This window comes from Aquila chrysaetos, chromosome 24 (genome assembly GCF_900496995.4).
Source record: "Aquila chrysaetos chrysaetos chromosome 24, bAquChr1.4, whole genome shotgun sequence".
Lineage (NCBI taxonomy): Eukaryota > Metazoa > Chordata > Aves > Accipitriformes > Accipitridae > Aquila > Aquila chrysaetos.
Window position 1 is genome coordinate 19,944,743 of NC_044027.1, and position 13,152 is coordinate 19,957,894.

At 36.9% G+C, this 13,152-nt stretch overlaps 1 protein-coding gene across 5 annotated transcripts in view; it reads right to left on the reverse strand.

Moving 5' to 3' along the window:
* MAPKAP1 (MAPK associated protein 1) overlaps window positions 1–13,152 on the reverse strand; it is a 108,843-nt gene that overhangs the window by 79,976 nt on the left and 15,715 nt on the right. For 4 of the 5 annotated variants that reach the window (XM_030000267.2, XM_030000270.2, XM_030000265.2 and 1 more), the window contains exons 3-4: window positions 13,021–13,110; window positions 7,400–7,548 (exon numbers count right to left, since the gene is read on the reverse strand). In XM_030000267.2, the coding sequence (XP_029856127.1) occupies window positions 7,400–7,548; window positions 13,021–13,110 (239 nt within the window). Of the gene's footprint in view, window positions 1–7,399; window positions 7,549–13,020; window positions 13,131–13,152 lie in introns of all 5 variants that reach the window. The other variant, XM_030000271.2, reaches the window with a different exon arrangement.

A 13,152-nucleotide genomic window follows, 5' to 3' on the forward strand; every position in this document is an offset into this window, starting at 1 on the left:
TCAGAGTATCCCATACTCTTCCTGAAATAAAATTTATGTAGCCCTAAAAATGTAGTATCTTTGACAAAAATGTACTTATTCTTTCTCCATCACCCAGTATCATTCCAGGGGAAGGGAAAAACCCAGAAAACCACAGAACTGGAAGGCGCAATTTAAAATCTTATTCTTGTACTGTCTAAAGGTCCTTCCCATTAAAGAAGGTAGTGAAATTTTATCACAGCTATTGCTATTCATAAATCTTATATCTATTTTAATTCAATCTGGTTCTAGCCTCTGAGATGCTGCACCACAATTTGATTACTACAACCATACTTTTTAACTGCTGTCAGAAGAGACAGTGCCTTATATAAACATCTGCCAGAACACATGCCTGCTTTCTATAGCACCAGCTTTAAATCATACTATGGTGATGAATCTTTATCTGACGCTAATACTTTTTAACTTCATAAGGACAATTAAAATGAATTGTAGCTAAATGCACACATAACAAATCAATTTAATTCTTTGTTACATACTAGCATACTTTGCAGATCTTCAAAACTTACTTTCAAATATCATCTTATTCAGAGTTTAAGTGTAACAGAAGTGTGGCAGTATTGATAAAACATTCCCAACACGGGAATGCCAGAGCACAGAGGGTTTCACGAAACAATTAAGTCCTTTGGAAAGTACTATCCGAACAGGACTGTTGTCTCAATTCAGCGAGTTCAAAGACTGCAACCAGCCACGAACAAAACCAGATCCAGTTTCAATATAGCATCTCCTCTGTAAGACAGGAATGCAGTCTAGTAAGGGCACCTCCAATCAACAGCAACAAAAGACACAGAAGTGAGTACAGAAAAGGGAGAAGTGAATTGAATGTGCCCTCGAGCCAAAGTTAATCAAACCAGATCCACATTAATTCAATCTGCATAAGGCCAGAAAAATATTTTTTAATGCAAGTGAGATGCCTGGAATTGTGAGATAAAATTCAAGTCCCCAAACAGAGATGACAGTGCAACACTGACATTCAGCCTTCTTATCTGCTACCCCAGGCTACAGTTCAGGCTAGAAGGGTGGCTACAGTATTTCTGCATTGTTTCTGCAAGGTACCAGAGCCACCACATGCATGTGAGAACATCCCACGGCAGACAGTGCCGTACATGCACAGCCATCCCCTGCTGCACCTACGCAAAGCGGATTCTTCAAGTGACTGTTCCCACCGCAGAATTTGTAACAGTTTTCTGTCTGTGCTTCCAGTTACTTAAAATAAGCGTTCAGCCGCCATTACAACCTGCTTCCTTATCTCACTGTAAATGGCTTTTCTGTATGAAATAAAACACATTCTGAAGCATTTTAAATTAAGCAACAGTCAAGCTTAATATATTTTAATCACTGTATGGAAACGCAAGGACTCTTGTGCTCTAACCTCCATTACAGTATTTAACTGGTCCCTCTGTGCAGGGCTTCTCTCTACCCAGCAAAGCCCACTGAATCTGCAGGGGCAGAGGAAACAGTTAAGTGCGCTGATTAGGCATCAAAATCATTACAGCTTCCACACAGTAAAGAATAAACCAGGCATTCTTAATATAGGGGTGTTTTATTTAAATACAACTCAGCTATCAGCACGACTCATGTTAATCACATATTATGAAAGAAAATGTATTTTAGAAAGTGGTAATCTTTCAGTTAAGAATCTTCAACTTAACAAAAGCATTACTGGAATCACCCTCTGTACAGCAGAGCATGTAATGCTACACATAAGAGAGTTATGAAACCCGATGTCATTAGCAACGCACATCACAAATGCCGAGAGATTCTCAGTATTATGGGAGATTTCTCTCCCAAGTTCTCCTGACCGTGTGAGAACTTCTACAGGGACTTGCCAGACACCAAAGGGAAAACATGATACCATTATGTGTTTCTGGCACTTATTTTAGGTGTCTGAAGAACTGCAGTGCAGATTTTGAACCGGGCTGAGCAAGAAGCAGCAGCCTGCGTTTCTAAACACCTGTTCCGAGGCTGTTCATTCCCCCGGCATCCCTGGTTTTGTACATCGTCCTCCAGTGCAAGCCGGCTGCACAGAAGGCATGCTGGCCATGCCAAAACGCCGGTGCGTGCCACGAGGGCAGGGATAGGCGCAGCACCCGTGGCCGAAGGCCTGAAGTGGAGCTGCCCCACGCCGCTCACCGGCCGCACCGGGCAGATCCTGCTCCTCCTTCCCGCGGGTGAGCCCAAGCATCTCCCAGCAGAGGTGCCTCTCCAGCAAAAAGAAGTACAAATGAAACGCGAACAAAAGCCAAGGGAAAGGACTGTTTCCGTTTCAGCAAGACAGAAACATCTTTCTCCCGCGGCCAGGTCGGTCCGTGCCAGCCGAGAGCACGGAGCACAGGGGCGGCAGGAGGAGCTCAGCACGGCTTTGTCAGTGCGTTGGCTCTTGGTACCACGACAGCAGGAGGTTTCCCAGCATAAATACTGACCCTGCATTTTTATGTAACATATATGTTAACACACATGTTGTATTACATAAATGATAACACTATAAACATCTTTATTTCAAGTATTTTAGTAGAGTGCAGGTAGTATGTAAACCACTAAAACTGGCAGAATAAGCAAACGCTTTAAAAAACCCTACACAAACTTATTTAGGATTCAGATGAAGATCATTCTGCTCAGCTTAGGGGCAAAACATTTAAATAAAAAAAATGCATTCATTTTTTCACACTGAGATTTTAATCCTGGATTAATTATTTTAGACTTTTTCCACATTAATTACAGCAGTATCGCTTCTTTCTTAAGTTCTTTATCTACTTTCTTTGAGTAAAGCTATTTAATACTGGAGATTGTGGAAAACATTTGTTCATGATTATCCAGACATACAGTCAAACAAGACTGAAACAAGAGCAGCATGCAAAAATGTATTTAAGGAATATCATCCCAAAATGCTGCTAAAAGCTATTAACCAGTACGTGTTAATTGCCACAGCATTCATATTAATTTTCACTTCAGGCCCGACATTGTGGAATATTTCCCCTGATACATTTTAAACAAAGTTTAATTTAAGGAACTGCTTCTATCAACACTTATGAAAATTAACAGCCAAGCAATTAGCGCTCATGAATTATCCCTTCCCCCATGCTTTCTACAGCATTGTTTTTAAAACAGTTGCTACAAGAGAAATTGTTGGTTTTTAACCCATTACCAAAATTAGCCACAAGAAACCTTGTAACACTATACAGAGGTACCACTCCCCCCAATAGGATTTTTAGCATCTGTCCAGCCAAAAATCATGTTGACCTATTTTTATTTAAATTATCACCAGTAGTCAAGTAAACCCACAAACCCCCTATAATGTCAGAAAAGCTAGACTTTCTTAAATCTTCATTTTCAACTAGTAGTCATGAAAATAGAAATAAAGATATCTTGAGAAAACTCTAGTCTGCATGCAGGAAAGGTTTTTGGCCTCATAACTCAAGTTTATTCTAGAGCTGAATGATCCCTTCCTTACATTTTGATTGTGATCCCTTCCTTACATTTTGATTGTGGTTTTCCAATTTTCTTCTTTGACTATTTTGCATATCTTCAGCATCCCTTTTTTGACTGTCCTGTAACACTTCTGTGTTTGCTGACATTCTTCTGGGGATGTAGGAGCAGCCATTTGGTGGCAGGCATCTCAAAAATTGAATTGACAAGATATTTTAGTCATTAAAATTTCTTAAAAGTAGCAGAGACTTGGAACACAAATGGATATGGACTGGCTTCAGCAATGATTTCAAGGGCAACTGTAAACAGAGGCCTTAGCAGGAGTTACTTATTCAGTACATGGTTCCTACAAAGCTGAACATTTGATTCTAGCATGATTTTCCTCTATTCCAGTAACTAAACACGTCTTCGTAACATTTTTCTTACTAGTGGGAATGGCCATGCAGTTGAATAGCCTTGACACTAACACTGCACTAAATCAGTATCCTTTAAGATTAATATCTCAGGGAAAACTCATCGCCACGCTTTCCAGCAACTCATGCAAGTTACACTTGTGATTTGAAAAGAAATATTCTTAATTTCTGTAGAATGGAAAGGTAACACATGCTTTTAAAACAATTAATGAAAGCAAGTAGGTAATGTATAGGTAAACTGAATGTTGTGAATCTCACAGTTATGTCACTGAAATGAGTCATTAACAACACTCGTGTTTCATTTGTGGAACCTGGCTATGACTTTCAAATCTGTCTTACAGTCAGTCTTATTTTCCCAACCTTATCAAAAGTTGGCAAGTTGGAACAATAAGCCATCAAAATTTGATTTTCCAAATTCTGTAAACAGAAATATACATGAACTTATCTATAAAATGGATGATAATTTAATTTGCATGCAGATAAAGGAAATCAATTTGGCCACTGATTTCTTAAGCCTTCAAGTAATTTTCTATATAAATGACAACTGAAGTAATTATAACTAACTAAAGGCTTCTTTTCATACAATATTCTTAGCAAGAGTTTTCAAGATTTATTAACCAAGATGTAAAACCCACATGATTTACAAACCATGCAAACAGATGTAGGGGTTATGTTTACTTTAACTATTTTAAGGAAAAAATTGAAGATACAGCCAAGGGTAGTTATTGTCTTAAGAGCTAAAGTTTTACAATGTACATGAAAGCCACAGATCTGTCCTGTGCAGTTGTGGGGCAAGAATCACCTGAATTCTTGAGCTGATTAGAATGCTTCCACTGTAGTTGCATTTCACAAGCCATATTCTCTACTATTTTGATAATTAATGAACTGATCAGAACAAGAAGAAATTAGACTGCTTTAAAATTTTATTATTTCATAAAATTGCAGAAGTGCTTATGAAAAAGACACTAAATCTGGCAGAAAACACCTGCAAGATGTAAGCATTTTAATAAATTGGCTTGGTTGATATTACAGCATGCAATGTTTTCTTATTTTTAACTGATTATCTTAAAACAATACATCAAATGTTGGAAGGAGGGGGCAGGAAGGACCCTGAAGAGAGTGGTTTTATTCGATTCCAGGTCAGTTAGGGAGCTGAATTAGTGGTAAGTTAAAACCATTCAGAATGCAGTTAAGATGAGCACACACATGAACAAAGACCTTAGATACAGCAAGTAAAGAGCTTTCCTCATGCTTTGCCAGAGAACCACAAAACCGGTGTTATTCAACAAGCTGAAATCTGTGTTACAAAACTCATATATATATAAACCAAAAGCCTAGTTATAATCTTAAAGATTTTAGAGACATTGTGATCCCTTGAGTAAATACATAATTAAGTAGGGTTTTTTTAAGACATGTTTAATTAGGCCCCTAGCCCCTCCTCATCCCCCCCTGCCTCTCCCCAATTACATACCATTTCCCCAAGAGATATGTGGCTCTGTTAATTATGTAAATAAGTCATGCACTATTCCCTGAAAGAATTGTATTTATGTGAAAAATACTGCTCATCTATTATCAATAAAAATAAATGAGACCTGTGATATTTCATTAAAAATAATTTTTAAAAGCTAGATGGGTTTTGATTTTACATTACTGCCTGAAAATACAACAAAACTGAAGTAAGTAAAATAACTCACTCCTGAACTATAATGTTTCTTCTATATCTCAGATGGTCAAGTAAGTATTTAAAAACAGACGATACATACGGAAGTACAGAGAATAAATTTTATAGGCATACTATTGACAAACTTAACAGAGTAATATAAATAATACTGTTTAAAATTAACATAGTGAGATTATACTCTAACAAAATGCCAATTCAATTATTTTGGAGAGTTAAAAAGGTATTTTGATTTCTAGATCACAATTGAGTCGATTAATATCATACTCTACAAATCACAATTGAGTAACATTGAGGTATTTCATTAATAGCTCAAACTAAATATGTACAGTACAATTGCCTTCAAGTGGACCAAAAACCTGCTAAATGTATCAGACTTCTAAATGTGAAAATTAAGATGTTAATTACAGTCAACTATAATTCCTATTAATACAGTAAAAAGTAGTTTGGATTATCAAAGTGGGAAGGAAACATGCTTAAGTTCCTCACATTTCTGAGAAAAATTCTAGCAGGTAGCCCAAAGCATGCTAAAATATTAAAACAAGTCTGGGACACCGCTGAATTACAATAAATTTATCTTAATAAAGAAGTATTTTAGTTTTACTTCCTCTATGCATAACTGTTGGAAGTACGTTTAAATGTTTGCCAAACTGAAATTTCATGACAGAAGAATAGCAAGCTTTGAGTTTAGAAAAAAGGCATCTTAGTGTTGTCAGCATTAAAGTACTGCTATCATTAATGAGGCCAGAAATTTTGAAAAACTGAGTTAGTACCAATTACTACATACTATATAATTGTATAAAATAACAATAGAGGCAGCTTTCACTACATGGACTTCATAGTCTAAAAGTTACCATTTCACAAATATTCTAAATACTTGTAGATATGCTAGTGGAATTACATATCTGACTTTCCACTTCAAGAATACTTAACAGAATATGAAATTCCTCCATCACAATGGTAATGAAGCTCAAACTTCATACTCCCACAGGAGATTCCACAAACAAATCCAGCAGAAAACAGATCTGTGCAGTATTTATAATTGTTTTGGAACAATATGACACTGATCCATCACACCAATGTTTATGCTTCAGTTTCTAGAGCTTATGAGAGAGAAAAATATTTGACAATACAGAGTAACTTAACTGCACACAAGGAAAGACAGTTATCCTCAATTCTGAGTAATATCAAATGTAAGCTCTTGAAATCAATGTAGTCAAGGAGTGAATTTGACCTACTAGGTTTGTAGTGAACCTCCTCTGTATATTACATAAATAAGTACTTGCTCAGAACTACATTATTTAGTACTTTTTTGCCCCAGATATTTATATATTGATGGTTCAGTTTTCCACCCTCAAAACAGAAAGTGGCTTTTCCCACTCTCATTGGAGCATTTTGAGGATAAAGACAGCATAAATCATGGAATATTCAGCAAGTGCTGTGATGTGGCTAGAGAGAATAGATTTTTTTTTTAAAATGCCAAATAACCAATCATTTATACAAAGGGTCTCACCATCCACTCCACAGAGAGATGTCCTAGGACTGCCACACTAAACATTTACCAAACTAACCTGCTGGAGAAGAAAACAGCAAGGTAAGGTACACCTAATAGTAAGGACATAATTCTGTAATCAAAAAGGGGGAAATGGTTCTACCAAACCTGGAACCGTTATATTTAATACTAAGAGAAGCACGTTTCTACATAACCACTTTAAAATAACTGATGGCCTACTATAAAGTCTAATTAAAGCTTGAACAAGTAAACGGACACAAGAGCTGCCTAAGGCCTATCATCTTCAGGTCAGGGACCTCCTGGATATGAGAGAAAAACATCTGGTCCACTTACCTTGCCATCAAATTTTGAGTACTCATTGAAAGGGTTATTCAGCTGCAGTGGACACTGTTCAAGTCGCACAGAGAGTATTGACTGCTTCCCAGAACATGGAGATTTTACTCTGAAATTCTTTTTTTCAAATAGTGAGCTCAGCTCCTCTGCTGTAGATCAGAAAAAGAGATTAGAGTAGTTTTACTAGGAGACATACAGAGGCTACTGTTTACCACAGAAAGATAACATTATAAGAGGGAGAACAAAATCAAATATATAAAACAACAAATGCTTTAGCAGGGCAGAATCTACCACTACTCTTTCATAGCCCAAAGATATGAAGCCATAAGAACTGTTCTGTGAATGATGCTACTGCTTAGGCTGAGGAAAAGATTAATTTTTCCCATACAGAGAATGGAACTGATCACTACAAGATCCACTTGACTCAAGATAAAAATCAAGATTCAAAGAGAGAATTATGCATTCCTGGTCTTTCTGCTTGCCTACTTTTTTCTAAATGAACAGTAAATGCTGTGCAGAAGAACCGTTGATACATCTACAATAAGCCATGCAAAAGCATTTCAAACTGAGCTTGTAACACATGATATTATGCTATATTACAGGACAATATTATAATATCCCATTACTATACTATAATGTCACTATGCTGGCAGCAGTAGGCTTGGGACTACCTCTGATCCAAAAGAATAATTTCTTTGGATTTTACTTCTCATGGTAGACTGGATATGGTCTCCTCTCAAAAAAAAAGTCAAACCGAAAACACCATTCCAGACAGACAGTCCGGACAATAAAAACAACTTTCTAAAAACCAAAGGTGCTAAGAGTTAGTGAGTTCTTTGTGTGGTCTGTGAAGGTTCATAAAAGCCTCCAACAAGCAGCTTTTTTTATAGGAAGAAACTGCATAGCTGATTTTCCAACAACAGTTTAACTCAAAATGTACAGGCATACTTAAAAAAAAAAAATAAAAATTAAGGCTTCTTATAAGGACACTACAAAATCAGGACAGAGCCTAGGGTGTTTCAGCATATTAGCACCAATGGGTCTCATCTGCAAGAAACTGTGACTGAATCTGGACAAGTTTTTTCCACATCTGCTCTAGGAACCAAATACCCCCAAACTGCATCAATCACTACCTGAGAACCAACATCAGCTCTCCTAGACTGACTCTGCTCTGCTCTGTGTTCCTACAGTCAGATTCTCTCATATCTCAAAGATTTACATGTTGCTCCTCCAGAGAAATGAAACTGCTCCTAAGGCACAATGACTTGCGACTTGATCTGCAGGGAGCTGGTTAATTTCTTAAAACGTGAAATTAAAACTTGTCAAATTATAACTAGTCAAAAGCTCAGTTTATTTTTAACAGCAGATTGCCTGAAAATTCAGACAGTTGGCAAAAGTGCTAAATACTGGCACTAAGAGATACCCAACAGTCTTGTGAGAGGCTGTGATTAACCAAAAAAGCTTGATTAAATCCTTTTTAAATATGGCAACTTAAACTCCATTAGGTATTCTGTTTTTTGTAACAAGCTTATCTCTGTTTTTAAAAAAAATAAGTCTCAATTATAATTATGCAATTATGCTAGAGTATTACCCTTAACCGGTATTTCTTGGGCATTTGGCAAATACTCTGTACCTTGGAATCCAATATAATGGTTTTATTGGTTCATGTGAAAAAGCAAGTCTTTTATCTTCAAGTTTTGTCTCGAAGGAAATGCTAAGATGATTTGCTTATTGTTTTCTTGTTGGGATATGCAAAAAGAGGGTCTCAAGAATTCTGAATTCATTAGTGTGACATCTGTTTTGCTTTGAGTTTTGTATAGATTTTACTCAAGCCAAATATCTCACATGACTGAAGAGTTTAAATAACAATACATTCTATAAGATTGTAAATTCAGCTGGCTGAGATACAGTTTTCCTTTTCCACAAAACTTCAGAATTTCAAAAAAATTCAACTCATTTAGGAAGAGGAACCCAAAACCTTCTAAAGATTTGTGCAAAAAGTTAGAAGGCAGATGGGATTTCTGAAAAACTACCATCTTCCATTGAGCATTTTGTCAAATAATTCCTAATAGAGTCAGGCTGTGAGAGTTCCAATTAAAAACATTGAAAAAAAAATTTAAATTCTCAAATTTCAGGGAAAAATACCCAGCTCATTTTTACATTAAACGAGGTTTAATTGCATGATTTTTACTTCTTAACTAAAGCTAAGTTTTGCCATTAGTCTATACTACATGTACTTTTCAGCTTTTCTAATTTTGTTAGCTATATGAGCTATTCTATATGGGCTGAATGCAAGGCTTTTGAAAGATTCCCTCAATATATTGTTAATTTACATTTTATGTGCTCTGAAATGAATGAATGTAAGATGTCCTGGTTTTGGCTGGGATAGAGTTAATTTTCTTTCTAGTAGCTGGTATAGTGTTATGGTTTGGATTCAGTATGAGAAGAGTGTTGATAACACTGATGTTTTCAGTTGTTGCTAAGTAGTGTTTATACTAAGTCAAGGATTTTTTCAGCTTCTCCTGCCCAGCCAGCAAGAAGGCTGGAGGGGCACAAGAAGTTGGAAGGGGACACAGCCAAGACAGCTGACCCAAACTGGCCAAAGGGATATTCCATACCATGTGATGTCTTGCCCAGAATATAAACTGGGGGGAGTTGGCCTGGGGGGGGAATTGCTGCTCAGGAACTAACTGGGCATCGGTCAGTGAGTGGTGCGCAATTGCACTGTGCATCACTTCTTTTGTATATTCTAATTATTTTATTATTATTGTCAACTTTATTGTTATTTTCTTCCTTTTTGTCCTATCTGACTGTCTTCATCTCAGCCCACGAGTTTTACTTTTTTTCGATCGTCTTCCCATTCCACTGGGGGCAGGGACACACACGCACACGCGCGCGCACACACACACACTCTGAGTGAGCGGCTGCATGGTGCTTAGCTGCTGGCTGGGGTTAAACCATGACAGATGTAAATACAATGCCTTACTTCTTGCTTTCATCTAAAAATACCTAGTATTTTATAAAAAGGAGTAACCTTTTGCATGTATATCCGTATTTGGTTTATCGGACCACAGACTGCTTTATTAACATAATGTGATCTCTATACTGCATGAAGCTGAAACGTTCTTTTCATTTTACTGAAAAAGAACTGATGCACAGAAAGGTGATGTGAATTGGTGGCACAGCAGAACAAAAAAACCCCTAGACCTCCACTGTGTTACGCTTCCAGTCAGTCAACTACCCCTGAAGCATCTTTATATTTGTTAGTCCCCTAACCAACTCCAAATGCAGGGAGATTTTCCTTTTCAAGTCCATACATTACTACCACCTTATCCTTCAAACTCATTCCTGACAAAGCAAACAGCTTGTCTCATGACAGTGGGCAAAGAGATGATAAGTAGAAAATATTATTCTTTTTTTTTTCCATTACCATAAACAAAATTACTTGTCTCTCACTTCCCTTTATCCTGGTTAGTGTACTTTTATTTCTGTCCATAGTGATTAAAAATGGGAATCACAAGAAATACTCAATTGCCAGATGCCTCCAATTGTGACTATGTATCCAACTGCCGGCCAGCAGAAAAGCTTGTAAGGGTTTCTCTCTACAGTAAGGCATCTCTCTGACAAGTGATCTCTGCAGGCGGTGTCATCAGACTCTTTGACACAGAAAAAAACAACTTTCCAGCATCCTTTTAGTTTGCATGGTACCAACCATAGGCTTGACTTTGTCTAAAGCTCAGATAAACGCAGTCAGAAGAGGGCAGCCAAATTCCCCCCGTATGAGAACAGCTAATTCTGTTGTTATTGCTTTCATGCATATTTTCCAATAATGCTAAAGTCAAGGCACAGAACAGACAAAGTCTCATACACACACACTTGACAAAGAGGAAGATAGAGTGGATATCCTTCAGGGCTCCTCTTTTTCCTGGCCTCTTCCTCCCGTGTTGTTCTTCATGCAAGTAAGTGAGAAACATGCAGAATCTCAGTGACTAAGCAGAGAAGGAAAATCAGCTCTGCCAATAAAGAGAGATATTGAGTGCCTGGAGTTTTTATGTAACTTATTTTTTATTTAAATTTGATCTGCAACAGGGAGGGACTGATCTATTTGCCTGCAACCCCAGCACATTCTTAGAGAGGGGGACACCTCCATTACTGCTGGTTGACAGATTATGTCTATCTTCAGAGCAGCACATAAAGGAACTAAATGTCATGGTGGAGCCCACATGAATAAGACAACACAAACAGCATAGACACAGCAGGAAACTGGAGTCTGAGTGCAATTCAGTGTAAAGAAATATCAAGCAGTATATAGTTAGGGATAAAGACGAAAAAGAGAATTGCATCATCATTGGTCAAATGCTATAAAATACTGAGCAAAGAGAGTTGGAGGTTATGGTAGATTAAACTTTAAAACCTACAACACTACTTACAGAAGTAGAAAGGCAAAAACATTTTAGAATGCATTAACAGAGGTATCAAACATAGCTGAACACTGTACTAAGGATTAGTGCAACCATGTTGCTCATGTGAGCAGCTTTGTTCACTCCTCTATAAAAAGATATTATAGAGCTGGAGAAGGTTCTGCAAGTGACAGCCAGGAAGATACAAGGATTTAGGCAAAAAAAAAAGAAGATTACACAGGGACCTCATTAAGATATACACAAATTTTGAAAGAAGTAGGCATGACAGACCATACAAAGGTTTGAATGTGTGTCAAATACAACAGGAATAGATACTAGCTTGAGCTATAAAATGAGAATTGAGACAGATTTTTCATTTCATATATTATAATTCAAACTATGTAGAACATCCAGTCAGAAATACTTAATTATATAATAATAACAATACTAAAAAGGAAGAGCATATTTTTTTGAGAAATCAGTGGTAATAGTTTTTCCAAGGAAAGGCTAGATAAGCTAAGGCAGCATTTATTACGCTTTCATTTAAGTAGATCATATATAGACATTATTTCTCAAGGTTTCCCCTTATCTAGAAAAGTAACCACAAAAATACTCTATAAAAGTAAACCCTACAAAATTCTTCATCACATCTGGTACACCAAATGTCACTGGAAATAGCTAGAAAGCCATAACTTAGATGGAGATAATCATCCCGCATTTTGAATGCGGACACTTGCCAGTCACCTACCCATGGAGCAAAGACATGTCCTGTTCCTTACATGCCTCACTATAACACTAAGAGCTTTACTGTCTCCATTTCTTGCTCATTGAGACAATAGAAGCCTTAGAAGATAATGATGCTACACGATAACAGAATACACAAACACTGTATTAATACCTTATATTGCAAAAAATAAAACAGCCACTCGAATTAGTTCAGAGCAACAAACTAGGTTTTAAACATTTTTTTCTTTACTTTGCCTTTATTAATAATTTGGAACGCCCTAGTCATAGCTGAAAACAAATGAGATGCCCATGGCACACCACCCCCCCAAGCAATAAACTATGGGAAACACCTAACTGGGGAATGGAAGGCAAATACAATAATTAGTATTTCCTCTGTGCTTTGAAAGCTTAAGTGAAAATTACAAACTGAAAACATTGTAGCCATCAAAAGCAGAAATAAAAGCAGTAAGAAAATAGAAGATCTTTTCTTTTTACCTGAGTAAGAAGTATTTCTGTCTTTCCACTGAACATTTTTGCATTTTATTTGATTTTGTCTCTCTTTCCGCAGACGTTCTAGTCTCTGAGCTTGAAAAGAAATATTATAACTATAAGTTTGTCAATGAAAGT